Source organism: Argentina silus (assembly GCF_951799395.1).
Source record: "Argentina silus genome assembly, chromosome: 11".
Lineage (NCBI taxonomy): Eukaryota > Metazoa > Chordata > Actinopteri > Argentiniformes > Argentinidae > Argentina > Argentina silus.
This window is the reverse complement of record NC_139665.1, coordinates 5,581,474-5,609,429: the sequence shown is the minus strand read 5'-3', so window position 1 is coordinate 5,609,429 and position 27,956 is coordinate 5,581,474. Positions and strand designations below refer to the sequence as shown.

Sequence of the window (27,956 nt, the reverse complement as noted above, 5' to 3'; positions counted from 1 at the left end):
CAATGTTTTTGTTGCAGGTTGATTGTCTCTGTAGGTCATCTCGTTGCCACAGGGGAAATATAACTTACCAATTGCGCCTTTAAGACCAAGATGTACCAATACTAACACAATCCAGAGTAGGCTGAGTACACAAAGAAGTGGGTGTCCAAATGCCCAGGGTGATAGAAATGTAGCCCCTTGTCTGGTCCTCATTGCTTCTTGGCCCCATGTTCATTGACAGCTTTGTTACACCAACTGACCACAGTGAATGTCAAGTGTGATGGTATGTGGCTGGCTTGTAGAAGAAATCGATGGTGATGTCCTCCACTTGTTGCTCATGTATCATCCTAAATTTCAAAATGTAATTTACATGGTAAACAATTTTTTATTTACATCTTAAATCAGTGTCTGAGACCGTATAGCATGTGCCATAGCTTCGGTGGCAAATGAGTGTCTTATACAGTTTCTATTTCACAGAGACTGCCCTGCTGTCAACTCTGGCAGTGTGTGGGAAAAGCAAACCCAGGAACGGAGCAATCAACTGGTCAAAATATAGGGGTGTATCTGTGGGATTGTATATTGTAATGCCAACTAATTCATTCAATAATGGCAGAAATATGTTTTTAATCAATGTAATTTTACTTAAAAAATTAGCGTGGAGGCCATGACATGATGAAAGGTTTTTGGTCTTGCTCTTCCGAAGCTTGTTTTGTGAATTATGTATTCCCCTACAGTACTGTCATTTTAGTATACGCCAAGAGTGACACTTCCGTATACATTTTCCGCGAGTGAAGCTGGAGTGAACATGTGAGCTGTTGACATTGACTAGCATCTCTGTAACTGAAAACACACCAGGGAAGAGGACGTCATTATGTGTTGACCTACATTTTGTAAGTTGTAAAATGTATGATTCTGTCCCTGTTCAACATGTATGTGAGGACATATATTGTCTTATATATTGAATTACTACCTCCGTGCTAGCTCTATGCTAACTTGCTAGCTCAGACGAAGTGTAAGAAGATTGGGTTGGGATAGATTGACTAGAAAACACCGTTACTGATATGTATGCATGGCTTTGCCCATCATAGCTCACCAGAATTAATTAATCACGTATTGATTAGGGCCATGACTAGCTGATTAGTAATGTTAGTTAGCTAGTGTCAAGCTGGAACAAAAGCTTAACACAAAGGTGTAAGCTATTGACAAAGCTAGACTTTTTTGACTCTGGGTTTCCATCTTACAATCTCATCTTTATTTTTTCACCAGAGATATCCCCATGGCGTCATCCTGTTTGCAGCTGTGGCAAAGATGCCCAAGTTTACTGCGTTCAAAGACTGTGGATCTTGCTCTCCAATATTCCACCAATGTCCGGCATTGCCCTGCAGCGCTCCAGAATTCTATTAATGTCCCCGTTGTGTCTTCCATGCTCCTGGGGAGCAAGACCCGCCCTCAGACGCATCCTAGGTGGAAACTAGGAGTGCGTACTTACTGTATCTCTCATTCCAAAGCTCAAACAACTGAAGCAAAAGACAGAAATACTGATGAGTTGTCTGGAGTTGACATAGTATCACATAAGTATCCTATCTCCCAACAACTCTTTGATGGAGGAATGCCCCTGAAAGATCGCCAGACAGCTTTTGGTATGCATGCTACCCAAGCCCAGACACACACACAGACACACAACCATGACATACAGAGGCACATTTCCGCTTTTGTAATTTGTGAGATTAAATCGTTGGCTGTATTTAAACTGAAATCAAATCTGACTTTAACACGTTTGTCTGTAGATTTGGATGGTGCACCGCAGCTATCTCCATTTGAAGAGATCACTGATGAGGAAGCCATTCGTATAGAAGTGCCGTCCACCTTGCCTTCAGTGTCTATTTCCCTCAGTGATTACGTCAATGAGTCAGAGACTCTTAGCAAGCTTGTGCAACTAGGTAATGCCATGTTAGGGTTTGTTTGGATCCATATATGTGCATAAATTGACATCAATTGTCATTTCATTTTCATTGCTTTACACTGACTGATCTCTAACTTTACTTGATGTCTGAGCACCATTATGGTGGTTGATGGTGATACCATTGGCCATAATCACCTCACATTGATCCACACCATCTACTTTGAACCACAGCCACAGATGTAGATGTATACTGTTGTATGGCTCTGGTGTGAATCTTCTGTTCCTTCTCTTAGGTGTTGACCTATGGAAACTGCAGCAGAGGCCCAACGTGGGCTCCATGCTGCTGCGGCTTGACTTCCAGACAGATGTGGCTCCCCGACTGGTCTTCCTGAAGGAGATTGGAGTGGAGGACTCTCGGATTGGTTACCTGATTTCCCACAACCCTTTCATCCTCACAGAAAGCCTGGATAACCTCCATGCCAGGTACATGAGGAACACCGAATTCCAAAGATTTGACTGCTGGCACTGAGAGACATGATGAAATAAATAACAGGTTCCAACAGTCAGCAGCACAGGTTGATTCTTAAAGACACACTGCGTGGTGAACAAACTTCACTTGGTGTTTCTAACTGTTATGTCTGGAGGCATTTGACATTTGAAGACCTCTCAATTATTGCACCTCCTTTGTATTGTTAAACACTTAATTGTTAATAATTACTAATGACATGATCTTTCTCTTTCCCATGGAAGGGTGGCATATCTTAGGTCAAAGAAGTTCAGCTCTGAGTCTGTAGCCTCGATGGTGTCCAGAGCTCCCTACTTGCTGAACTTCAGTGTTAAGAGACTTGACAACCGACTGGGATTTTTCCAACAACAGTTAGGCCTCAACCCTCAAAAGGTATGCTATGAAACTAATGAAACCATTTGATGATGTGAGTGTTTGGTTTGGTCAAATTTAATTCGTCAGAGGACACAGAAATTACACAAATTTTTATGTCAGTTACCCAACATTCATAACACATTAGCATATGGTCATTGCTCTGTATGCCTTTCCTGTGTCAATGGAGAGTTCAAAGGGCCAAAATAAAGTCTGTAGGAAAATTATGACATGACTTGTTTGTGTTCATTCAGACACGGGATGTTGTGGCTCGTCTTCCCAGACTTCTGTGTGGGAGTTTGGAGCCTATAAAAGAGAATCTTCAGGTAAAAAAGTACTCTTACGCTAATATACTGGGATGTTGCTCACCTTAAACCCTGAAAGAAAAGCCTTAATTGATTCATTTTCATCTATCTAGATGTGCAAACTGGAGCTTGGCTTTTGTGACAATGATATACGGCACATCGTCACCACAATCCCCAAAGTCCTAACAGCCAACAAGAGGAAACTTATCCAAATATTTGACTACATCCACAACACCATGAAGGTCCCCCACTCCCTGATCGTCAAGTTCCCACAGGTACTTTTAACCTCTACTGTATTTACTGTACTCTTATTGCACATCCTTAGGGAACAGATGTCTATGCTTGTGTTTCCCACAATCTGTATTAATACCCACTTGTTTGTCTTTGCTTATTCCTCTTTGGACATGGCCAAGTTATGACTAAAATGTAGGTTTTGTTGAGTTGGTAGAACACAAGGAAATTCAGAGAGATCGAGGGGGATGGCCACATGGTGCTAAAACACTTGGCTCTGTCATTGTCAGTGGTCAGTTGTGCTTGCTATCACATTGTTTCACCAAGGTTATCTGTCGTCACAACAGGTTCTAAATTCCAAGTATCTTCGTATCAGAGAGAGACACCTGTTCATGCAGTACCTGGGGAAGGCCCAGTATGACCCGGCCAAGCCAAACTACATTTCCCTGGACAGGCTGGTCTCCCTCCCTGATGAGGCCTTCTGCACTGAGATGGCATTGGCCACACTGGATGACTTTGAACTGTTTCAGAAGACATTGTAATTCAAAGTTGGCTGCCCTTAATGTTGATGTTTTGTATAAATGTAAGATTTAACCAATAAAGTGTTACCTTGTAGCTAGTAGTATATTATAGTTGGATAAGCCTGTGCATGCACCTCTAAAATACTTATTTCTCCACAAACTGTTAAAGGGATATTTACCCAAATTACAAAATCACATATTTGGTTCCTTACCCTGAAATGAGTCTATGGACAGGGGCAAACTTCAATCAACAAGAGGAAACTGACCCAAATATTTGACTATATCCACAACCAGATAAACAGAACCAAAGTGTGGATTGAAGTCTGTCCTTGTCCATAGACTCTTCAGGGTAAGGAACCACAATATGATATTGTAATATGGGTGAACTATTCCTTTAATCAATTAATTTAGAGAAGTTATCCACAAATTGATGGACTTTAATTGATTTAACAAATATAATCATATTGTTGATATGTTGAAAGGTTTATTCATTACAACGTTTTAGATATTTAACATTTTAGATATTCTAACCCTTGTCCTACCACTTTTAATGTGGGGTGGTGCTATAATGATCATTATTGACATTTAATAACAGTTCACATTAATGTCTATCATATTATAGAGTACTATAAAATAGAACACTCCCTTCCACCCCCACCAAGGAAAATAGAACCGATAGAGTATGCAACACTAGTCCCACACAAAATGTTGTCAATGTATGATTTAAGACAACTCACCTTTATCTCCCTTCCAACCTACCATGAACATTGTAAAATAAAATAAATAATCTGAAATCATAGTATAGTTTTTGACAAAGAAGAGAGATAAAGAGACTTGTCTTAAGTAATACATTGACGATATTTCGTGTGGGACTAGTGTTGCATACTATCTTTGCTTCCACTTTCTTTGGTATACTGTGGCTGTGTTCCAAAATGCGTTCATGCACCCTATCTACAGCGTATAGCGTACTTGGTACTTGATATATTGAGTGCAAGAACGCATTGTGGAACACAGCCTATGTCTGGTGATGCGCAATCGCGGGTGACATATTTCCCAGTACGTAATGTTACCCACAATTCAACCCGTTCTTACACATACGAAGATGGCGTCGAGGGCACCAGGTAAAATACACCCGTTTTTTAGGCACTTATTTGGCCTTAAATCGACGTGATACATTCAATACATTGTTGTCAACGGTTGGATCATGTATTGCTGAAACATAGAAAGACAATGTGGTGTGTTTGGTTGTGTTTAACCTTATATTATGACATATAGCTCTTGTGTCCTCTATTGAGTGTCGCCGCCAGATCGGCCCCGCGCTAGGCTCGAATTCTGAGTGACAATCATTAAATCAAGACAAAACTGTCAAACACTATTAGATGATTATTGGATTGTAATGAAATGTATTCTGACATGTTTAGGGACATCTCCTTAGCTGCCGGAAAATGCACGATAAATAGGCACGATAAATTAGGTCTTGTCGTCAACCTTCAAACTCCAATTGCTCATTATAAAATGCACAGCTATCTTGTCGGGTCACATAAGGTAATCTTTTGCGACAGCCATGTAGATCAGCGCGCTGCTGACATTGGTAATGCCTGATGTATATGTAGACCTATGGATATTAGTGAATAGATATGTTAACTTGTTTTCTTTGCAGTAATTGCAAACACATTCTAACTTTGTCGACAACAAATACAATATACCTTAAAGGTAGACTTGGGCATATGACGTCATGCCAAGAAGTCACAGCAACTTTTACCAAAGATATTCGGCAACTGTAGGAAACTCAGAGATAGAATTTCCCAAGTGGCTAGAGTGACCCTTTCAAGTGGGAAACTCAGACCAGTATGATGATACCCGAGTTTACGAGTTGTGACGTATGAACGGTAACCATTCCTTCTCGTCAGAAAACAAACGCTGATTTTCAATGGTAGGCACTCGTTAGATGTCGGCACATGCGCACCGTCGCGATATGCGTGACAGAATTGATCGTCTCCGTTTTGAAATTATCTCTGATCCCACTGACTTCATATCCCAGTCTACCTTTAACTCTGCTTTTGCTCGACCACACAGCGGCTACAGGAAGACTCCTGGTTGGCTTCAGGAAATGGTACTACGGTGCCTGTGGTTTCAACAAACTGGGTAAGTGTCACTTATCTTTGTAGCCAGTAATGCATATTGCCTGAGAAAATTACTCAACATCATCAGAAGCATTACAGAACAGAGCAAACACAATATCTCAATATAATGGTAGATGGGGGGGGGGGAATAGAGAACTGTGTCTGCCTATGTTCCCTTACCGTTCTTAGAACAATGTCCCACACAAACACTGCACCTCTTTAAATCAACTGGGAGCTTTTGAGACAGCTTATGTTGTGTCTGAGTCCTTTACTTTCCCTTGCACCTATGTCTGTTAAACATTGACCGTTGACTAAATGGACTCTCTCTGCAAAATGGTGATTATTGTTTTGGTGATTCAATATGTATGTTATGTTACCTAAGATCTATTTGGGTCACACTGTGGACATTGTGTGTTGATGTTTGTGTGTCCCAGGATTAATGCGTGACGACACCTTCTATGAGGACGATGATGTGAAAGAGGCCATCCGGAGGCTCCCAGAGAATGTGTTCAATGACAGGATGTTCCGGATAAAGAGAGCCCTTGATCTCTCTATGAAGCATCAGATTCTGCCGAAAGATCAGTGGGTTCCATACGAAAAGGTAAGCTTCTTATAATAACCATACTGAATCAGTGATCCTCAATCCTGGCACTTGAGAGCTGCAGTTTTATGCAGGCTTTTGTGCCAGCCTCGTGCTATAATACCTGATTTCACTCATTAACTGATCAACAAAACCTTAGCTGAATCAGGTGCTTCATTGCTAAGCTGTAACCGGGACCATGATCAAGGATCACTGATTCAGTATGACTATTATGCTAAGTGCAACTGTATTGAATAAAGTTTGAGATGAGTAACTGGAATACTTGTATTAACTTGCATCTTTAAAAAGTTTGCATTAAGATGTACATTAATGCAGATTTTAGCAAAGATTAAAATTATATTTACGGGTGCTGGCTGAATACAACTCTGTTTATTACCACACAGGATTTCCGTTACCTGGAGCCTTACTTGGATGAGGTCATCCGAGAAAGGAAAGAAATAGAGGAGTGGCAAAAGAAATGAGATGATGTTTGGAGGAGCTGATGTCCCTTCTGTTTGGTCTGGTATATGATTGTCCTCTGTTGTAATATTTAAAATAAAGTGTAACCTGTTGAAAGTCTCTGTGTTTTATTAAAATGTTTACATTTTTGGAAAAGCTGTACAATTGTCAGATTTTTATGGTGTGTGCAGCATTCTCACATGGTTTTAGTTAAAGAAACCACTAGTGGAATTCACTGTGCTTCATGCTGGTCCCACAATCATATGTACTTTAATTCATGGTGAAATTCACTCACTCTCATATGAAAGCTTTACTATTATACAAATCACATATTCAAGAAGATACAAAAACATGTAAGCCAGAATATATACATACATGTTCAATTAGCAAGTAGTAATATTCTTGATAAAGTACTCAAAACATTTATCTATGTATAGGACCAACATAAATGTATTGCACAAGTCTTGCAAAAGATAACCAGGTAAGAGGCAACGGCAGTCAAAATATCTGCTAGAAATACTGATTAAATCAGTATAAATGATAGACAAGGATAGATTCTTAGTCAGACTGGACTAAAGGCTCTGGATCTCAGTAGTCTAAATGACTTCTGTAATGAAATGCAACATCATTGTTGTGTGTAAATCAAGGGCTATGTAAATGGGCATCAAATCAGAAATGCAAGTAAAGAGTAAGAGGTATTTTACAGTACTCTCTGTGGCTCCTCTCTAAAAAAATAATCACTCTCTTTGAGATCGCCTGTTGTCAATGGTCGTTATGGTTTCAATAAAGTTCCCGATAACACTGTTAAAGGAACGCAGCATGGACACGCCTAACTCGTTGCTGGTCTCATTGATGTCTGGGTCATAAGCCCCCAGCAGGGGGCTGCACACCTCCACGTTCCCCTTCCCAGCCCCCTCCAGGATCCCCATCAGCTGACCCCTCACCTCCTGGAACATCTCCATGTTGTACTGTAGCAGCACATTCTCATCCAGAGGGTAAGTGACGTCCGTGGGGTAGCAGTCGCGGGGCACCGGCAGCTCCACATACCTGAGGGCCGGGAACCCTGTGGCCAGGTTAGAGAAGAGCCGGTGAAGGGCCATGGAGCTTAGCGGGTTCCCAAGGACCTTGAGCTCCTCCAGGCGGTGGCAGGGGGCCAGAGCCTGGGTCAGGATGTCCATGTGCTCGTCCTCCAGGCCACACTCCTCCAGGGCCAGACTGGCCAGGGTGGCAGAACTGCGTTGGAGGAGCTTGTGGAAGGTGGTGGGGAAGAGGACAGCCACGTCGTGCCCACTTAGGTCCAAACGGACCAGGTACTCACTGTGCAGGCTGTTGGCCAGATAGACCATGTCTACACGGTTCAAGTTGCAGTTTGCAAGCTCCAGGCACTGCAATGGAGTGGTCAGGGGACTGTGGAGTGGAGACATTAAAGGGATAATCAGTGTTCTAAGGATGAATAAATATACTGTTATTGTTCCATAGTCCGCAGTCTCTCTTAAATTACTAAGAAGTGATGCATAGGCTATACTGTTATGCAGGGTTAGGGATGTATTATATAAAATGGAATTAAATAATTATACACGAGGACAGCAGTCAGTCTCCTTAGTATTAAAATTATGTTTACTAACATGTTCCTTTATATTACAACGTGAAAGACAAGCCGCAGTGTATTTAACGAGTGTTTGGAGGTTTAATGAAACTAATATGCGTTTATATCTACCTAGCTTTATAGATTGTAAATATCTAGTTGTCTTTATATCTACCTATCTTAATAGATTGTACATTTTTGCGACTTCGCGATTGTAAAGTTGGATAATTGATAGCTGCGTATAGCGCACATCGAACCGGCCCCACACCGGCCAGGTCTGCTTATTTTTTACAGACCGCGGACGGAAACGGTTGTCCAGTGAATTCTCTGGCTCCTCTGTGCTACAGCGGTATCTTCCGCACAGACCGAGAATGACAGAAGGTGGAGAAAAGTCGGTTTTCGATTCGTGGTGCCACCGACACCATTTTAAAGTGAAAGAACATTTGGGCAAAAATATGTCTCTGCTATGTCAACTGTTTGTACCTACTAAAATACTAACGGCATCTAAGGACTACACTTCGAATCTGAGGAAACATTTAGAGGTAACGCAATTCGTTTCGTAGCTATGGTTCGTTAAGGTCGCCTGCGAATCCACGGTGCACTGGGTTAAGCTGCTTACACACATCTAGTGGTTTTGTCACGAGACTCCGCCGAGATTACTGGAGGCTTCAAATAGTTAACAAAAACATCCTTCCTGAGGTACCCAGTAGGAGAGTTCAGAATGTTGGTAAATAAACGCCTGTCTAGCCTGCTCGGTAGAACTACTTCCTTTCTACACCGGAAGCCTGTGCGACGCGTCTTTACCATCAGAGTCAGATCCACATAACAACAAGGAATCATGCTATGGGCACGTGGGGGGGGGGAGGAGGGAGGGAGGGAGGGAGGGAGGGAGGGAGGAAGGAAGGAAGGAAGGAAGGAAGGAAGGAAGGAAGGAAGGAAGGAAGGAAGGAAGGAAGGAAGGAAGGAAGGAGGGAGGGAAGGAGGGAGGGAGGGAGGGAGGGAGGGAGGGAGGGAGGGAGGGAGGGAGGGAGGGAGGGAGGGAGGGAGGGAGGGAGGGAGTATACTTGGAATGTAAGATCTGTACATTCTCCCATCGCTCTTTCCGGTTCAATCCAAGCCAGATCTAAATCTAAAATTCCCCAGACCTTCAAAGGAGGTGTGAGAACAATGTGATTTGGAGGTATGGCTTTGCGAGACTAACTACGTTCTAACCATACTACATACTATTTAGTGCCTACGGTTCAGTAAAATGTATTCAGTAAGCGACACATTCTACACCTCATTCATAGTGAGAGACCGTCATCTGTAGCTCAACCATGTTCGTGTTAATTGGTTCAATTTTGCTACTGCCCGTCTCCCTTACCTGCTCCATTGAATTGTGGGGCTAAAATCTGAAATGGCTTCCTGAATAGTGTGAGACAGCCTGTGACCTTTTGAATTATAATAAAATTGTACTGACTGAATTTAAATTAAACTGATCCCAACCCTGTCCCACACACATGCACGCACGCACACATGCAGGTGAGACCCTCACTTCAGCAGTCTGCGCAGGTGTCCGGTGAGGGTAGAGAAGCCCATGTAGAGCTCAGACAACTCAGTCAGATGACTCAGCAGCTCCCCGATGATCGCCAGCAGGTCGTTATCATCAGAGCCCAGCCTGCTCACGTTCAGGGCACCTGCAGGCAGCGTAAGGGACTGCAGCCTGGTAAACTCCACCTTCGACAGCAGCACCTCCAGATGATGGGCCTCCAGATGCACATTGTGGACCACCTCTAGTTTCCTCATGTACTCCGGCTCAGCCAGCCGCAGCACGTAGAACAGCTGCTTTAGGGCCAGGGAGTCGGCACGGAACCCCACGAAACGCAGCTTGAGGGGGCAATTGCGGAGGAGCAAGAAGGCCTGGGCCACCATCTCATAGTTCCGGCCAGTGACGAACCCATTCAACCTCACGTCCACTGTGGCCTCGAAGGCGGAGGGGGACGCGTCATCCGCCTGCATGGCCACCATGGTCTCATAGCACATCTTGGTAAGCAGCTGGGTGCGCCCCCAGCGGCCCAGGGTGGCCCCACAGGAACAGGACTGATGCTCAGTGTCCTTCAGCCCAGTCAGGTCAACCACGCGGAGAATCTTGGCATAGGTGGTTTGGGGGCGCAGCACGTAGGCCTTCAGGAGATAGGAGTGAACTTTACTGCCCATATTGAAATTTCATATCAAAACAGTAATACAGTAATTATACTGTGAGGGCAGGGATGCACTCATGTTCTTCAAGACCTTTTTATTTCTCTGTTACTGAATTGATTAATTATTAATTGGCCAGAGTCCACCACACACCTAGGAATAACGTTCCCTGAGAGCAGCATTACCAATACGTTATTTTACCAATAGATTTCCTTTACAAAATCTTATGTCAACAAAAAACTATTAACAATACAGTAATAAGTCCTTATTACCTTGGTTATGAAGAAGTGAACACTTGCTCTACTCTCATAAAGGCTACAAGTCATATTAATCATAATCATTCAATTAAAGCCATTAAAAACCTGAGCATTGCAACCATGGCTTGGGGCTTGGCAAATATTTATTTTAAAACAATCGCACCAGCATGCATAGCCTCTCTACCTTCAGGCCAGTTAACAGAGCCTCCAGACACAGACGGCAGGTGCATGAGGTAAGGTCGTCCTGGCAGTCTGCCGTGCTTCCCAGGAGCCTTTGCAGGTTGAGTTCGGGGAGGGGCCAGGTCTGGACTAGGTCGTGGAGCAGGTGAGCCTCCTCACGCAGGTAGCAGGCTTTGAAGAGGAGAGGGTAGAGGTTGAACGACACACAGCTGAGGTTCTCACTGGCGCTCATACCGCTCTGGGCAAAGCCCTCAGCAGCAAGGAACCTCAAGGTCTTCATGGTTCTGTGTTCTCCCACTCCTCAGGGTCTTGAGCTCACTGAACTGGTATCAATCAGCCCTGTTGTTGTGGCCGGGTGTGCTTGTATGCTGCGCAATCGAAGTGCCCCTGTGTTTTGATTTTGTCTCCCTGCTAGAGTCTGTCTAGGCGAGTGTGTCTGGGACTGTGTTTGCTATGGTGTGGTAGGAGTGAGACTCAGACACGTGGACAGACTATTTTTAGAAACAGCTGTCTCATGCCCTTCACCTCACGACGAGCAGGGATTCTATTTGCAACTTTCACCATGGGTCGTGCAGCAACAACCTTTCCCTACTGCGAACAAAATGATGCCTCCCTCCTCCATCCCCCACCATTCAAATGACCTGTTTGGAGGCTATATATAAGCACCAATGAAAACAATAACACCAAAGCAATGTCCTACTCACAGCTGTTATTCTGAAGTGTTAAAGCAGCAGGGCGTAAGTATGTTAGAAATCTGCCACCTCTGGCCACCCGTGGCCAAGTTCAATTTGAATTTTCGAACAACAATCCTCCCTAATGATAATATAACCACCCCCGAAATGGACTTGCAGTGTTAGACATTAGCTGTTGTGTTTCTGCATGCTTGCATGAAGAAGCAGCCACTAGAGACAGAAAGGAGAAAATTGAGGTGCAAGGTGCAAACCACTAGTTAGCCACAAAAACAGGTTGGCCAAGTTGATCTAAAAGAGCCTGCAGAGTTCTGGAAAAAGGTCTTGTGGACAGATGAGACAAATATTAATGTACCAGAGTGATGGAAAGAGTAAAGTGTGAAGAGATCCACAGCATACCACCTTATCTGTGAAATATGGTGGAGGGGGTGTTCTGGCTTGGTGGTATGGCTTACACTAGAACCGGCTCACTTGTCTTCATTGATGATGTAACTTCTGACAGCAGCAGCAGGATGAATTCTGAAGTGTATAGAAACATCTTGACAGCTCATTGGATGGCGCTTCATCATACAGCAGGACAATGACCCAAAACATACTGCCACAGCAACTAGGGAGTTTTTCAGGGCCAAAAAGTGGAAAGTTGTTGACTAGCCAAGTCAATCTCCAGATTTAAATCCTAATGAACATACATTTCATTTGCTAAGAGGAGACTTAAAGCAAAACAAAGTCCTCAAAACTAACAACAACTGAAGATGGCTGTGGTACAGGCATGGCAGAGCATCACCAGAGAAGATACCCAGCGTCTGGTGGGGTCAATGGGTCGCATACAGGCAGTTATTGCATGCAAAGGATCGTTGACCAAATACTAAACATGAATGCTTAATTTGGACATTTGATACATCTGTCCCATCACATCCAGATCAAGAACATAGCAATCGCGGGTGAGGCCACAATGCACGATATGTAACACGACCAGCTACAAAAACTATGCAGAGAGTGAAATGGCACATCCATCCAATATTGTTCCATACAGTCATAGCATGTTACAAGGTTTTATTTGGGTCACTACATAGAAACGTTCATTATTTTACAACATACTTACAAATGATTATGTCTCGACAAATACGAAAACATCCACCTTCACTAGGACATGAGGATTTTCAATTAATATTCTGTAATAATCAAGAGCAAATGCTATAATGCTTTCATGAAATAGAGTCCAATTAAATAGCAGAAACTCTTATTCCTAGATTGTATAAACCTTTGTATTCATGAAGCTATTCATTACCACTTTCATGGTTTTCATGTTATGATAATCTCCAGAAACCTGAGAAGATATTGCAGTCCAGTTTAGTAGGTGATTAGCGTTATACATATTCAGCATGGCACATTCAACCTGAAAGGCAGTTATCAATAGACCTACAAGACATAGCAGTTCAGTTTTGGAGGAGTTTGCTTTCATTAAATACAGTGGAGGGCAGTGGTGTTTCACAGTCCGACAGTATACCACAGGGAGGCCTGTCAGCCTCTGTTTCCTTGAGACGAGTGCAGTTATGCCGGGTGGTAGTGGTGGTGGTGGTGGTGATGATGGTGGTGATGGTGCTCATGATGGTGGTGGTGCTCATGCCTCTGGGCCACAGGGACAAAGCCCCCATGTGAGGCAGGCAGGTTAGCCAGGTTTTCCCTCGCTCCTCTTGACTGGGCTTGGGAGCCAGGCTGAACCAGGAGGGTTCTGGAGGGGGAACCAGCCTCTCTGGTCCTGGAGCGAAGTCTGTGGTTGTGCTGTAAGGGGAGCATGGGCTGGAGATGGAGCTGAAGCTGGGGCTGGGAGGGGTGGAACCACAAGGTAGGGTGGTGGCCATGGACCTTGCTTGTTTTTCCTCCGCCACCTCCTCCGTCTCCCCATGCTGCCTTGGCCTGACCCCGGAGGGACCTGAGGAAAGAGAGGCCCCTCTCTCGGGATTCAGATGAGCAGCATTTCTCCCCCACCACCACCGAGCGCCGCTGTTGAGCTGAGTTAGAGTCTTGTCTGGGCTCCTGTGAGGGGGAGTCTGGGGGAGGAATATGTTTGGTTGATGTTATGAATATCGGCCTCCATTCTATTGAATGACTCGAGTGAAATATAGAAACTATTGTCTGTACATTGAGCAGTAGCAATGTGATGTTTTTCTATTGCTAATGCTATTCTTGTTTGTTGTAGCTGCAGTAAAACCATGTCGATGATTTCCGTGAACTGTATAGAATAGAAGCTGCAAATAAATGATCTTGGTCTACCTGTGTCGTCAAACTTGGAGGAGTAGTTTTCTATACCAGCCAGGTCCAGGTAGTGATTCCTACGTTCTGTGTTTTCATCCAGATAGTAAAACGTCCTCTCACGGCTCCCTGCCTCCTCCTGCTGGGCTGGACCAGCATGGGACTGACCTTGGTCACAATCTGCAAGGACAGGGCCATACATACAGTACCAGTGAAAAGAAAATAGCATAACATAATCAACTGAAGCAATCCCAGTCAGTTAGTTCACAAGGAACCGTTTTCGGGGGGCTGAATTCTAGAAGTCTTGAGTTGATCAGACAATCTCAAGTTATGATTTAACCCTCAGTTATTACCAGTGAAGTGCCAAATGGTGATTTCTTTCAGCTGACCTGTTCTGGCGCTCTGTACTGTGTTGATTGATGGGGTCACAATAAATTTGACTCCCAGGGCTGTTCTGTTACAGGAAGGCTGCTTGACTGATGCCTCAAGCACTTCATTGATGGAGCGCATTAGACTGGACATATCCTGCAATGCGCATATTCACACACATACACACCACCACCACCAATACACACACACACACACACATAAAACACACACTGTTAGCAGGGCTACAGACTCATCTTACATAATCTTAAAGGGGAAGTTTACGCTAAATCCATTTTCATGTGTATTCCTGGTCAATCCACAATGCATACCGCCTCAAACTATCCCCATTTCGCGTACAGCTGCATCATAGCTATCGAAATGCGAGGTCTGTGTTTACTTCCTAAAAAAGTCTCATACCCCGTTAAAATACGTCAGAGAGACTTTTTGCACTCAGCCCTACTACGCCAATGATTCCCAGACAGCAGCACACGCTAGCTCTGAGGCTGTTCAACAGAAGGACCTCGTGTGGGAGGGAGAGGGGAATCTTGGCATTGGTAGGAATTTACTCAAATGGGCAAATTGGAACATCAGGACTGATCTGGGCATTCAAAGCAAGATAATCATTTGTGAATGTGTCTACTAATGAAAACATAAATCCATTGGATTACAGGTTAAAATTCTGCTTTAAAAAAAAACAACAACTCTTGTAGGCAGTTGCTTGCTGAAGCAGGACGGCTGTACCTCCTTGGTGACTTTGCCACTGTTGTCAATGTCATATAACGTGAAGACCCACTCTTGCCGAGTGTCATCCTCCGACACCATGTTGCACTCCATGTCCTGCTGTAACCGTAATGAGATGAGACAAACACATGATTGGACGGATGTAACTGAAATTCTAAGCAATGCCAAATTGAAGATGACCAGATGCAACAACGTGAGCTACATATATCACTTATGCTGCATGAAAAGATGTTGCAGCCTGCAACACCATTGGACATCAAATGAAACCTTGCTATACTCATAACATTACATCCCATTGCAGTGGCTATTGTACATTGAGCTGTGCAGTAAGAAGGATGGAGGGAACTCACATCAACATGGCTATTCCTCTTCCTGGAGTGTCTGAGGGGAACATTGTGTTGCTCCTTCTCTGCTCCCTTATCTGGTGGCAGTGCCACTGAAAGACATGCAGTGTGTTGTCATCAGTCCTGGGCAAGTGTTTTACTTGAACGGATACAGTACAACATGACAATGCTAGAAAGGTTACATTGCACTGCAGCACTGTCAAAACAATTGCCACAATGCTGATATACATAACTATATCCAATATGTATTCCAGTGCACATATTCTCATTTGAGGACTTCTAAAGAACTTGGTGTGACACATTGCTCTAGCGTTATCCTGCAATAGAGTTGATCGCTTTCATGATACTACAGCAAGGCATTAGGAAAATGTAACTTCTGAACTGTACTGGTTAAATGACACAAGCATCCTTGGATTCAGACATTCCCAAACAAATATCAAACAGATGTGGACATGTTAGCAATTTCCTCTTTCCCAGGCAAGCAAATGGCAGCTGTAGTGAAGCTAAGGAATCATCCAACAATATTTCTATATAAACCCTCTGAATAATAGCTCTGTGATGAGTTTCACTTCACATTTGGATAAGATAAACATTAATTTGATCTGCTGTAGAGAGTATCTCTCTACTTACCCTCTAGGGGGCGGTCATGGTCCAGGGGCTGTTCATCTCTCAGTTCTTTCCTATACATCTCCTGTAGGAAGAGGGGGAAACAGCATGAAGGATAGAACAGGAAGTCATGAAAGAGCGGGAGGACAGACAGAGGGAGAAGGAGAAAGACAGGCAGAGAGATAGGAAGTAATACAATGATGAGAATCATTGTATTACTTCCTATCTCTTCCTATCTCTCTTCCTGTCTTTTGCTCGTTGACTGATACAGAGAAACTAATTGCCTATATAGAGATGGAGATTAGGAAATCTTTGAATATCTGGGAGACTGCTGTGTCACTACCTGTGTGAAAAATACTCAAGGCACAATCAACCTAGATAGTGCTCACAAACACACGTACACACACGCACACACTATACAAGTAACTAGCACAAGACCAGTAACTAATTTCCCCTTAGGGGTGAAAACTGAACCTCTCTATATGTTTCACCCCTGACCTCCTCCACACAGTGAGGACAGAGGTGTATTCTAGTGTTTTGGGTCAGTTGAGGACAACGGAAACTTAGCTTGTGAGAGAAAGTAGAAAGGTCAAGATGTCACCACCCAGCACACAGGAGCCACAGAGATGAGTGACCTTTTCTGTCCATCTCTCTCCCTCTCTTGTTTCTCACATGACCTTAGGGAGAGATCAAATCTGCCAGTGTCTGTTTTCCTAACATTTGAAGAGCAAAATGTTACAGTCTAGTCCAGAAATTATAGACAATTGCTAAAACTCAGTTTCTAACATACTGTAACTATCTAGTTTACATCAGAGACAGAATAAAGCCATGCAGGAGCATAAAATGTATCATATACAAGAACATGTAAGCTTTATAAATAGACCATTTTCCCCTCCCTGATGACCACCTAAGGCCAACCGCAGCTGGCAGACATTGCCCCCCATGCCAGCTTTGACATCACTCTCAGCTGTAAAATGAAATCCATTTAGTCACATGGTAATAAAGTACAGTAATATCACCCAGGTTTCCCATATATGAGCAAGACTGAGCAGACTATATGGAAACAATAACACACACTGATTTAACAGACTTTTCAAGATATTATTGACACTGAAACCTTTTCACAGTATAATAGTCCATGAGAGCAGACACTCTCTACTTGGACCTTCCATCTAAGCACATTGTCTATATGTACACCCAGGTACTAACCTGTGCTGTGCCTTTTTGGGTCTATTGAGCCAGAATGCATATATGTTGCATAAATCACATCCTCTGTTGCAACAAGTCTGAAACAACATTAAGAGGCACGACACCCCTCCCCCACAAAAAAGGCCTTGCACCCCCAGCTCAGATGGAGATGAGTAACAAAGGAGAGGATCGCACTGACAGATAACTCTGACTGTTGATGGCTTCACACAACATCACTGCCAAACCTCCACCATCCTTTGCCACGCGTGGCCTGCTGTGGAGCTTTCATGTGGGGTAGGGTTACAAGGAGAGAGGTGGGTGGAGGACTTTTCCTTGAACTGGGTGTCACAGCTAGCATCCTGTACCCCCCCCATCCCCATCCCCCCTTTAGCTCAAGACAAATTGAGTCCTGGGAACAGTTCAGGGCTTTGTTTCAAGTAACTCTCTTCCTGTCAACTAATACCTGGATAAGTGGTTTCACAGTTAGGGGTGGGGCTGGGGAAGGATAGTTGCTTCATTACTGAGCTTATGTGAGTCAGTTTCTCTAGAATTAAGCAATCCTAAATCAGTAAATTCATCTGTTTTGATAGTCACAACACAATACAAGAAACAACACAATAGTGTTGTATGATATACATAACTACTCCTGTTGGCTGTAATTTATTTGATGTTACACAAGGTTACACTAAGCTACACAATGCAGGAAGATTGCCAAACATCACCATATTGGGAAAACCGATATCCCATCCCATTACATCTCAGATGTGCAAACTGAAAGGCAGAGGCTAGGGACACGAGCAAGAGGTTGTTTTCCAACCAAGCAGAGTAAAGACAGAGAGTAATCATTAAGAAATCCTAATTTCCAGAGGCCTGGGCTAGCTCACAGAAACCAGATGTGAGGGATTTCTAGAAGAAGGAGTTGTAGGAGGGATGGGGATGATGAGCTGTGGTTGGGTGAGGAAATGCTGGAGCAGGATTCTGGAGGGGTGGTTTGTTTGGCTGATGAAACCCAGTTAATTTCTGAGGAATAAAACAAAGCAAACACCTCCAGTCTCCAGGTCTTTGTTGGCTAGGTAGAATTGTGTACCTCCCCAACTGGCCAGTCAGATGTGCTGGCCTTGCTGTAGCGGTGGGGATTTTCAGATCATTGAGGCAGGAAGTCTAAGGACTCTGCTCACAATCCAATGACACGGTGGAGACTCTCTCTCTCTCTCTCACTTAATAAAGGACGCACTGTGTTTAAGCAAATGTCAGATTTCCCTACAAACTTCCTTCCAGTTAGCATATTGTAGGAAAAGGCAGGGTAGAGTAGCTTGCCCTTAGAGGGGATCAAACTCACAACCTTCCGCTTGCCAACCTGCCCCGCTAGCTACTGCCCCAAGATAATTGACTCCCTTAGTGGAGATGCTAGCTTGCCTTATACAGGGTTGTTACAATATCTACAGTACACACAATATGCGCATCCGAACATATCGAAATATTGTATCACAGAGCTAACAGAAAACAATTCTAAAACACTTGAAGCTTCTCCAAGTAACAAAACACGAAAGGGAGCAACTGAACAATCCAATACGTGTTTGGTAAAACCAGCTTCCCTGGCTTAAAGCTGGAATGTTCCGGGAGGCAATTTGAGCCTTCTATGATCACACAGAGTCTGAACAGCCTCCAGCAGTTGTAATAACAAACACAAATCCTAGGTCAACAAACAAGAGAGAAACACCTTGGTGGTAACAATAAGATGAAGTGTTTAAGAGGATTCCTTGTCCAAACAAAACAGAATTGTTGGCTCACCTCAACGCTGCAGTTATAAATCCATACAGCACAGTACACAATGGACTAAGAGAGTAAGTACTTCTTATAGAAGGCAATAAACATCCCTCTGATGTGCTTGGCTGCAGAATTTGAGACCTCTTTTAACATCAAGTTGCCTACAGTGTACCTATGTAGTAACTCTGCAATTACTATAGTAACAACATTGTAGTAAAATGCATGTAGTACATGTAGTTCAGTAGTTTGTGTTACAACACAAGTGAATTAAAGACCTTACTAGAGTAATGCAATCGTAATTACAATATACAATATAATAGGGGCAACTTTAGTGTAAAGTGTATTCATTTTATAACAGTTTGTACATTTCTCACATTTAACACACACACACCTGACACACTCTGAACTAAAACCCCATCCAGCTCTGCCTTAGACAAACAGTTTTGATCATGAAAGGTGCCTTTGTTATGTCATCAGGTGATATTGTCAACACCCCGCCCTGAATCTCTGCAATCTGACAGAAACAGTGTGTCAACATTGAGGTTGATTGTTCCACAAGTCTGAAATTGTTGTACATCCTTTTGAAGAATTGGAAATAAAAACAGTGAAGAACAGAGGACGGGTTAAGAATAAGACATAAATGTATTCCCAAGTACAACTTCAGACGGTTATGGACACGATGAAGCTAACTCTACACAAGTGGTCATATGACCAACTAACACAAGTTAACATTACATTATTATATTAAAGACTCCAAAAGATATTTCATGGTTAATAATTATTTAAAATGCTTTGCTCATTCCTGTGTGACAGACAATAAATCATATTGGATCCTGATTCCATTAAGAATACCCAAAATGCCACTTTACCATGCCCTTAATCTAAGATAGAGAGAGAGGAACAGGAATGGCAACAGGTATCTATCCACATGTGACCATCTCAACAAAAAACACAAAGTCACGTGAGGTGTACTTTCCACTAAAAACTCTTCCTACCACACCTCCTTCCCCAATCCGACTGCACCCCACCAATCCCTCAGTCCCCCTCTGACGCTTTCTTCCCAGCACAGCCTGTCTCTGTTGCAGAAAAGCAGTACCAGATGTTTGGTTTCAGTGTGGCGTTACTGAAAGACCCCGCTGTTCAGGAAGGCGGCCAATGCACTTCACACAGACATGGCAGCTTTCTCTCACAGAGAGAGAGAGCAAAGGAAGGAGCAAAGAAAAAACTACAACTCTCCAAACACCTTTCAAGTCCCTGGCTGTGAGCTTACTCTGTTCATGCTGTGATTGGCTTAGCTGGGAGGGGCCATGTCTGGCTAGTGTATCATCCGGGGTCTGACCTGAAACATGAAAGAGATTCAGAGCGATTGAACCCGAGTGTAAACCCATGTGAACTGAATTTGAGTCTGAATGTAGAATCTAAGGGACTGTGTCTATCCATTTGACTGATGGATGAATCGTGGGGTAATAACATGACAGTTGCTTGTTGAACATTTGACGATTATTTGCATTTGTTGTGCCCTAATTGGAAGAATTGTGACAAAAATATGTTTTAGCCATAAAGATGTACAGACAACATTATGCATTGATCTGATCATTCAGCCTTTCATTAGGTTCTTCAGTCCCATTCCATCCCATGACTCCATTAACATCATTAACCAGGTTCATGCCCCTCCTATTAAAATGTCCCCTAATGATCCGCATGTGTCTATCCTACCATCAGTTTACGAGCAACACAAAACCCTGAAGCATATGGGAACATAAACATTGCCAATCCCCCAGGATGCAAACAGCCCTGATGATACAGAGGAAGCTTGCGAAACAACTGGACTCTTTCCAGGTAGCTACCCTAGATATACGCTCACTGAACACTTTATTAGGAACACTATAGTAATATTGGGTAGGGCCTCCCTTTGCTCTCAAAACAGCCTCAATTCTTCGTGGCATTGATTCCACAAGATGTTGGAAACATTCCTTTGAGATTCTGGTCCATGACGACATGATTGCATCACGCAATTCCTGCAGATTTTTCAGGTGCACTTTCAAGCTGTGAATTTCCTGTTCTACCATATCCCAAAGGTGTTCTATTTGATTCAGATCCGGTGACTGGGAAGGCCACTTCCCAGAACACTGAACTCACTGTCATGTTCATGAAACCAGTTTCAGATGACTTTTGCTTTGTGACATGGTGTTGCATTGCATTGTCATGTTGGAAGTAACCATTAGAAGATGGGTAAATTGTGGCCATGAAGGGATGCACATGGTCAGCAACAATACCCAAATAGGCTGTGGCATTCAAGCGATGATTGATTGGTATTAACGGGCCCAAAGTGTGCCAAGAAAACATTCTCCACACCATTACACCACCTCCACCATGAGAAGGTGAACAGGTGTTCCTAATTAAGTGTTCGGTGAGTGTACATAAGAGAGATATAAGGGAGAAAGAAGGAATGTAAACCTCTGTAAAGATCTCACTCACACACACACACACACACACACACACACACACACACACACACACACACACACACACACACACACACACACACACACACACACACACACCACTCTTAGCATCTGTCTGAAAAACTGTCTCTGCCAACCAAAAGATTGCCATATAATTCATATAAAATAGTAATATTCAACACTGTACCTGTTTGAATTTGTTGTGGATGTGAAAGTCTGCATGGTCCAATTCTCTTTGACAGGTGAGAGCGTTTGTAGCACAACTGCAACCTGAAAGGGTTAGTGTTAAATGTATGAAAACAAACTGCAGTTTTGACATTGTAAATATGACAACTAATGAACTAATGACAACTAATTTTTATTAAATGATGAATCTTACCCTCTGGATTTTCTCGGAGTTTGCAGGCTATCCATATCATACATGGAAAGATAAACAAAAGAGAAAGTGTCGTTTATGTTGACAGGCCGAAATTCACATATTAGACATAAAGTTGACTTTATAATCAAATTTGTCTTGTTACCATGTTTGGATTGGAGTTTGCCCATATTTCTTGATATTCCCTCTTATGCGCATCAACACAACTTCATAATTTCCCATTCATACCAAGAAAGTGAGGCGCATCCAGTATGAAGAGTATGAAGCGGACAGATCCATGTTTCCACCAAGAACAATGTTTAAGGTTTGTAGTCTTGAGTTTGATGAGGTACAAAACAATCCCAGAAGCTTTCGGAAAGAACGCACTACATTGGGCAGAATAAATTACGCCTATTACGAAAAAGAAACTGCGCGAGTAATCAAATGGCGGACAGTACCTCCTGCTGGTCATTAGGGAGAACTATGATGGGAAATGTATCATAAAGAGAAACAAGAAATAGTTATATTCAACACTGTGCCTGTTTATGGGTGTGGAAGCCTGCATGGTCCAATTCTCTTGAACAGGTGAGAGCGTAAACAAAAGAGAAAGTGCGTGATAGTGGGAAAACATAAGGAAGTATTAATGATGATGATAAAGGACGCATAATGTGTTACATAACCTATAACTGTAGTTAGTGTTCCAATATAACCTCTAAATCTAACATAACAATTCCTCCATCTATAGTGCCCTGTTTGAATACTCTTAAAATGCATCCCCCACTGCTCCCTTTCTTCAAGAAATCACTCATCCGACTTTACTTGATTGGAGAAAGTATTGTAGTAAAAGGTTTGCTTTTGATGATTGATTAGTCCATGGCATGATTGTCAGTGTGTTGTGGTTAAACTAGGACTAACCTAACTGCGTAAAGTTTGATGATTAAACACATCGTTTTGGAAAATCCCTCTTGGTTTTGTATTTGTGCTGTATCTCCACTTGTTTTATTAGAATTTCCAGGATGGAATAGCCTATACGCAGTCTTCACTGGAGCAATGTTGGTAGGTTCCTGCAGACAAAGCAAAAATAATCAAAAGATACCATGGGAAAATAATGTCATAAAAAAAACAAAAAAAACTAAATTAATGTGCGCAACAATGCCTATATGAATAATAGGCATATTGAACGCTCGACGTGAATCTTGCGCGCACGAAATAGAAGCAAAAAATGCGCCCTTGATAGTAGTAGCGGGTTTTCTTCCCGTGTTGTGGCTCGGTAGCAAGTTAACTGCTGCTTAGAAATGTTACTGAAAACGATGTACAAATTACATTACATGCGTTTACAGAATACCACTTTTTTGCCATACCCTAGGTTTAGCTGAAATGACGCCCTGAAACCAATGATGTGTCCTCGTCATCTTTTTAACGCAATTATGATGCCCACCTTTTCGAACTCTCGAATAATTGGTTCTATCTTCACTCTGACTCTTGCCAAAAAAAATTAAACAGAGTTGGCTTGACAATCAAACAAGTGAGAAGCGTCGGAGTGGCGTTCCGATGGCGTTCCGATGAGAATGAGTTAAAGGGTGAGGAAAGGGGGGGAAATGGATTACAAGAAACGGCAGAAGATCCTCCAGGTAAATTAATCTTTCATCACGTTCTCTAACCGTCATGTCCACCTTTAGGCTTACGCATTAAATGTTCAATACAGATTTATGTTACATTTACCGTTAAACAACTTATGAATGTCATAGCGTGTTCTGATTCAATAATATCCAATGGTTTGTGATAACTGTTGTCCCACTTGGCAACCTCTGGACTAGCGATCGTCAGAGAACTCGGGAAGGAGGTGGTCAGTGCTGGAGGCAGATGATGAGCCGGAGGTGATCAATATCAGGGACATCACTCAGCAAAAGGTAAGGTCAGGCTTTTTCTTCCTTATTTTAGGCTACATCTGCGTGTAAGAAAGGCAGTAACATTATATTTTTTAAGTGTACCAATTAGTTATACGGATGTTTTACATAGCCTAATGAAGAATGAGTTACAGTATAAAGCCTACAGTGTCGCTAAGTACACACTGTATAGGAGATGAAAAATAGACTTAGTTAGTGGTTGTTTCCCCCTTACTGTTTACCCTCAACGCCGGGAATACCAGAGAGGGTTAGGGTGAATTCTATTCATCCAACCAGTCAAGATAAAGGCTCAATGCACCCCCAATCCCTACCTTATCTCCCCTGTAGGATGACTCAGATGCTGAGAACTACGTTTCCCAGGTGCTTATGGGCGCGCTGCTGGAGAACTTCCTGTTCAAATTCCTCATTATAGTCGTGATTGTCAGCAATTGCATCATTATTGCCTTCCAAACCAATGATATTATTGCCAAGGTTAGTCATCATGGACATTGATTGGTCATTCTGTTATTTAATTTTCATTACTCTACTCTCAATTTGAGATAGCACCCTTCCTATTGGAAGTCTATTGTAACATTGATTTGAAATGTAATTGTATGATTTCTCCATTATAGAAATATGACATTGCGTTCACAGTCTGTGAGCATATTATCCTTACGGTCTTCATATGGGAGATTCTGGTCAAGTGGTACTACGGCTTCAACATATTCTGGAAGGTAAGCAGGCTGTTATGTGCCCCTTAATCAGATTCTCCAGTTCTGGGCCTAACCACATTTCTAAAGGTCACTAAAATAAAGATAGAATGTTTCTCCCCTACCAGTCTCATTCATTCTTTCTTTTGTATGTCAGAATGGCTGGAACATCCTGGACTGTATTGTCACTCTGGCCCTGATCCTTGGACCCATGATCTTCCCTCACGATGCGACCAGTTTACTAAAGATCATCAGGTGAGGGACAGACCCTTGACTCACAATCCTCACCTCCATCATTGCATCACAACAGACGAGTGGTTTTATTCATGTTTGTTATGACATGTTCTAATGTGTGCTTTCCTGTGTGTTCCAGGGTGTTGCGGGTGATTCGTAGCGCCAGAGGGTTTGCCTCCGTGCAGGGAGTGGCCATGATGGTCCAAGTTATCATGCAGTCTATCCCAGATATGGCCAACATCTTCCTCCTCCTCATCATCATCATGCTGGTATGAATCAGCCACCCCCACCTCTCTCTCTCTCTCTCTCTCTCTCTCGTGGCCTAAAAATGCACATCCATCTAATATGATGTTTCGATATGAGGTGGGTTCCCTGTGTTAGTGTGTGTGTGATGTCGCTGGGTTGGTTGTTTGTGTGATGTCACTGGGTTGGTTGTTTGTGTGATGTCGTTGGGTTGGTTGTTTGTGTGATGTCGCTGGGTTGGTTGTTTGTGTGATGTCGCTGGGTTGGTTGTTTGTGTGATGTCACTGGGTTGGTTGTTTGTGTCCTGTGTCAGGTCTTTGCTGTGTTCGGCGTGACTCTGTTCAGTGCTGCTGTCCCGTCAGCGTTTGGGGACCTTTCCTCTGCCCTCTACACCCTCTTCATCTGCATCACCCAGGATGGGTGGATGGCCATCTACAAGGAGTTTGAGGAGTGAGTGCCACCCACTCACACAGCCCTAGAGTTTAAATGCAATTATCTGTTCGTTTGTTTTCTTGGATATACTAGATGTTTTTCACATTAGATATTCCCAATCCTGCTCCATAGCAGGATTGAGTCAAATTGCAATTGGTCACAATGTGGTAAGAGATCCCCATTCGTCTGCAGTGGGGATGAGGGGCTGATGTATGGAGCGTCGCTGTACTTCTTCATCTTCCTTACCGGCGGAGCCTTCATCTTCGCCAACCTCCTGGTCGCCGTGGTAACCACCAACCTTGAGATAACCATGGCTGACCACGATGATAAAAACCCTAATGAGTGTGCATTGGCTGAGGTCAGTCTTGTCTACCCTTCCTTTTCCTGTTTTCTGTCACTTCTTTTTTATCATTCCTATTAACGCACGAAATCTAGGGTTTACCACTTAATATTTGTCGAGACTCCTACACGCACAAATAGGCACGTACACAATATATGTTCTATTTATTCTTTTAACGGTTGCAAGCATGGCAGTCTGTTTCTAACAAACAGAGAGCCCGAAACAAAGTTACAAGCATACATTTATACTTTTAAACCCCCCAGGGCGGGTCTTCACATACTTCATATCTGCTTTTCCCATAGTGCACAATTATAGGCACACTTGACCAGACATATTCTCAGCAGCTTTGGGTCCTGTGAAACGCACATCTTCCTCATATGCCTTGGCAACAACACATCCATGTCTGGCTTTTAGCACAGTTCATAAGCATTAGGACATAATACTTCTACTTCTCTATTCTATCAGTCTACTCCAGTCATAAGCAAAGGGTGACTCTCAGGTCACACAGTTGTCATAGACAAACACTCATTACATGATTAATGCTCAAATGATTAGTATTATTAACATTATTAACGCTTACTAGCATTTCATAGTATATGTACTTATTGAACCATTACAGCACTACATACAATTGTCATTGATAAAAAGGTGTGAGCTGATGTGAGGGAGGCTTTGTTGTGCGGTGAATCACTAGTCTACTTCCTTTAATGAAGTAATAGACTGATAAGGCCATCCATTGTTGTATTGTGTTGTGCTTTACTCAACTGCCCCCAGCCTGGAAGCGCATACAGTACATTGCACCTCATTACATCAACCTTCTCACTAAACAGCTGCTGCCAAAGGACAATGGAGGCCAATCCAGGGACCAGAGCATAATCCACATGGAGGAGGTTGTGGCCAAGACCACCATGACCCGCCGTCAGAAGCCCTGGAAGGCCAGCTGCCTGGAGAACCTGACCATGGACAATTTTGAGGAGCTGCTTCTGGTGCTGTCTGCCATGCAGAGGAACATGGCGACCTACAGGGAGATACGTCAGGAACTGGAGAGGTACCGGCCACACCGGCCTGTTTTCCCTAGCTTGATCATTTAGAAATAAAAAAACAAAAACAACAATAAAATTAAATGAAACTTTATTTATATAGCACATTTCATACACAGATGCAACACAATGTATTTTACAGGAAGAATAAATAAAAACAAAGAGAGAAAAAAACAATGTGATATATAAAAAGAAGGATAATACAATTACTACAGCCATGGAGGTTTAAACAGTAAAAACAAAGACCAAGAGGGGATCTTGTACATTTTCTGTTTTTAATTCCAAAGCCGCTTCCCTTGCCAAAACAAGAACCCATCTGAGCCCAAATTCCACTCAGTGTGTGTGTGTGTGTGTGCATGTGTGTTTATTCATGCAGCATTGTGGAAGAGGTACACAACCTCTCATTCAACAGGGAGCAAGAGCAGGAGGTGATTATGAGGAACCAGTTTGCTTCGACCCTTCAGGACAACCTGCTAAAGAACGACATTGCCACTGGCCGCACAGGGGACATGCTGTCCACCCTCATCACACTGGAGAAGGTAAGAGGACAGAGATTTGGAAATGCATACTGGGGGAAACCAATCGAGACTTAACACGTTATATTTGGCTTGAAACCTGTGGCTTTTTCTGTACATTCAGTTCCTGCTTGATCTGTCTTGACAGATCAAACTGTTCACTCTCTGAATGTGAGTATTGTCTCTCTGGGTTTCAGGCTCATGTAATAGACTCGGGCACAGGGTCTCCCGCCCTGTTCCCGAAGGGCATGCGGCACGCGGCTAAGAGGCTGTCCATGGGATCCGCTGAGCACCACCCGTCTGCTTCCACACATGGGTTGGATATGGGACCGCAGTAGAACTCACCCACCAGTAGAGAATCACACACATTCCTAGTGTATTCATAAACCATGGTGCCCATAGCTGCAAAAAATCATGTCAATGATTACATTGCTATACCCTGCGGCTGTAACGGCCTGTTTGCACACATTTTGCACACGCATGCCATTAATATCAACATTGACAATGTAATATGACAGATGGTGGATTCAGTTTCTCTGAAGTCTTGCTGATTATTAATATTTAAGGTTTCAAAGCTTTTCAATAAAATATACCCAAAGTG

At 43.1% G+C, this 27,956-nt stretch overlaps 5 protein-coding genes across 7 annotated transcripts in view; 3 read left to right on the top strand and 2 right to left on the bottom strand.

The window, feature by feature from the left end:
* The window catches only part of uqcrb (ubiquinol-cytochrome c reductase binding protein), an 87,626-nt gene extending 80,531 nt beyond the window's left edge, over positions 1-7,095 (top strand). Inside the window, exons 1-4 of one of the 2 annotated variants that reach the window (XM_083680455.1) lie at positions 4,904-4,937; positions 5,893-5,961; positions 6,374-6,540; positions 6,924-7,095. In XM_083680455.1, coding sequence (XP_083536581.1) covers positions 4,919-4,937; positions 5,893-5,961; positions 6,374-6,540; positions 6,924-7,001 — 333 coding nt within the window. In that variant the 5' untranslated portion in view covers positions 4,904-4,918 and the 3' untranslated portion in view covers positions 7,002-7,095. Of the gene's footprint in view, positions 1-4,903; positions 4,938-5,889; positions 5,962-6,373; positions 6,541-6,923 lie in introns of those variants that run through there. The other variant, XM_083680456.1, reaches the window with a different exon arrangement.
* mterf3 (mitochondrial transcription termination factor 3) lies at positions 766-3,910 on the top strand. The gene is made up of 8 exons (XM_083680841.1): positions 766-869; positions 1,246-1,619; positions 1,767-1,919; positions 2,176-2,365; positions 2,633-2,780; positions 3,014-3,085; positions 3,178-3,339; positions 3,643-3,910. Exons 2-8 carry the CDS (start codon positions 1,256-1,258, stop codon positions 3,835-3,837), a joined length of 1,284 nt encoding a protein of 427 aa, XP_083536967.1. The 5' UTR covers positions 766-869; positions 1,246-1,255; the 3' UTR covers positions 3,838-3,910.
* A 24-nt stretch (positions 7,096-7,119) lies between the features above and the next one.
* lrrc14b (leucine rich repeat containing 14B) lies at positions 7,120-11,458 on the bottom strand (the record flags this gene model as incomplete). The annotated part of the gene is made up of 3 exons (XM_083680448.1): positions 7,120-8,385; positions 10,098-10,726; positions 11,183-11,458. The coding sequence occupies 3 exons, from the start codon at positions 11,456-11,458 to the stop codon at positions 7,716-7,718; spliced, it is 1,575 nt and encodes a 524-aa protein (XP_083536574.1). The 3' UTR covers positions 7,120-7,715.
* Positions 11,459-12,911: 1,453 nt separating this feature from the next.
* LOC310812495 (protein naked cuticle homolog 2) lies at positions 12,912-22,315 on the bottom strand. Of its 2 annotated transcripts, none has more exons than XM_083681082.1 (9): positions 22,122-22,315; positions 21,980-22,006; positions 21,788-21,870; positions 16,205-16,265; positions 15,581-15,666; positions 15,231-15,329; positions 14,510-14,645; positions 14,142-14,300; positions 12,912-13,918 (listed from the first exon to the last, which is right to left on the bottom strand). In XM_083681082.1, exons 1-9 carry the CDS (start codon positions 22,144-22,146, stop codon positions 13,419-13,421), a joined length of 1,176 nt encoding a protein of 391 aa, XP_083537208.1. In that variant the 5' UTR covers positions 22,147-22,315; the 3' UTR covers positions 12,912-13,418. The 2 variants fall into 2 exon arrangements, with proteins under 2 accessions (XP_083537208.1, XP_083537209.1); XM_083681083.1 differs by having other exon boundaries at positions 15,231-15,326.
* A 1,238-nt stretch (positions 22,316-23,553) lies between these two features.
* LOC310811794 (cation channel sperm-associated protein 4-like) lies at positions 23,554-27,862 on the top strand (the record flags this gene model as incomplete). Its single annotated transcript, XM_083680095.1, has 11 exons — positions 23,554-23,586; positions 23,773-23,865; positions 24,190-24,333; positions 24,474-24,575; positions 24,709-24,806; positions 24,925-25,054; positions 25,342-25,478; positions 25,653-25,818; positions 26,631-26,848; positions 27,217-27,379; positions 27,553-27,862. 11 exons carry the CDS (start codon positions 23,554-23,556, stop codon positions 27,691-27,693), a joined length of 1,425 nt encoding a protein of 474 aa, XP_083536221.1. The 3' UTR covers positions 27,694-27,862.
* Between the last annotated feature and the right edge of the window lie 94 nt (positions 27,863-27,956).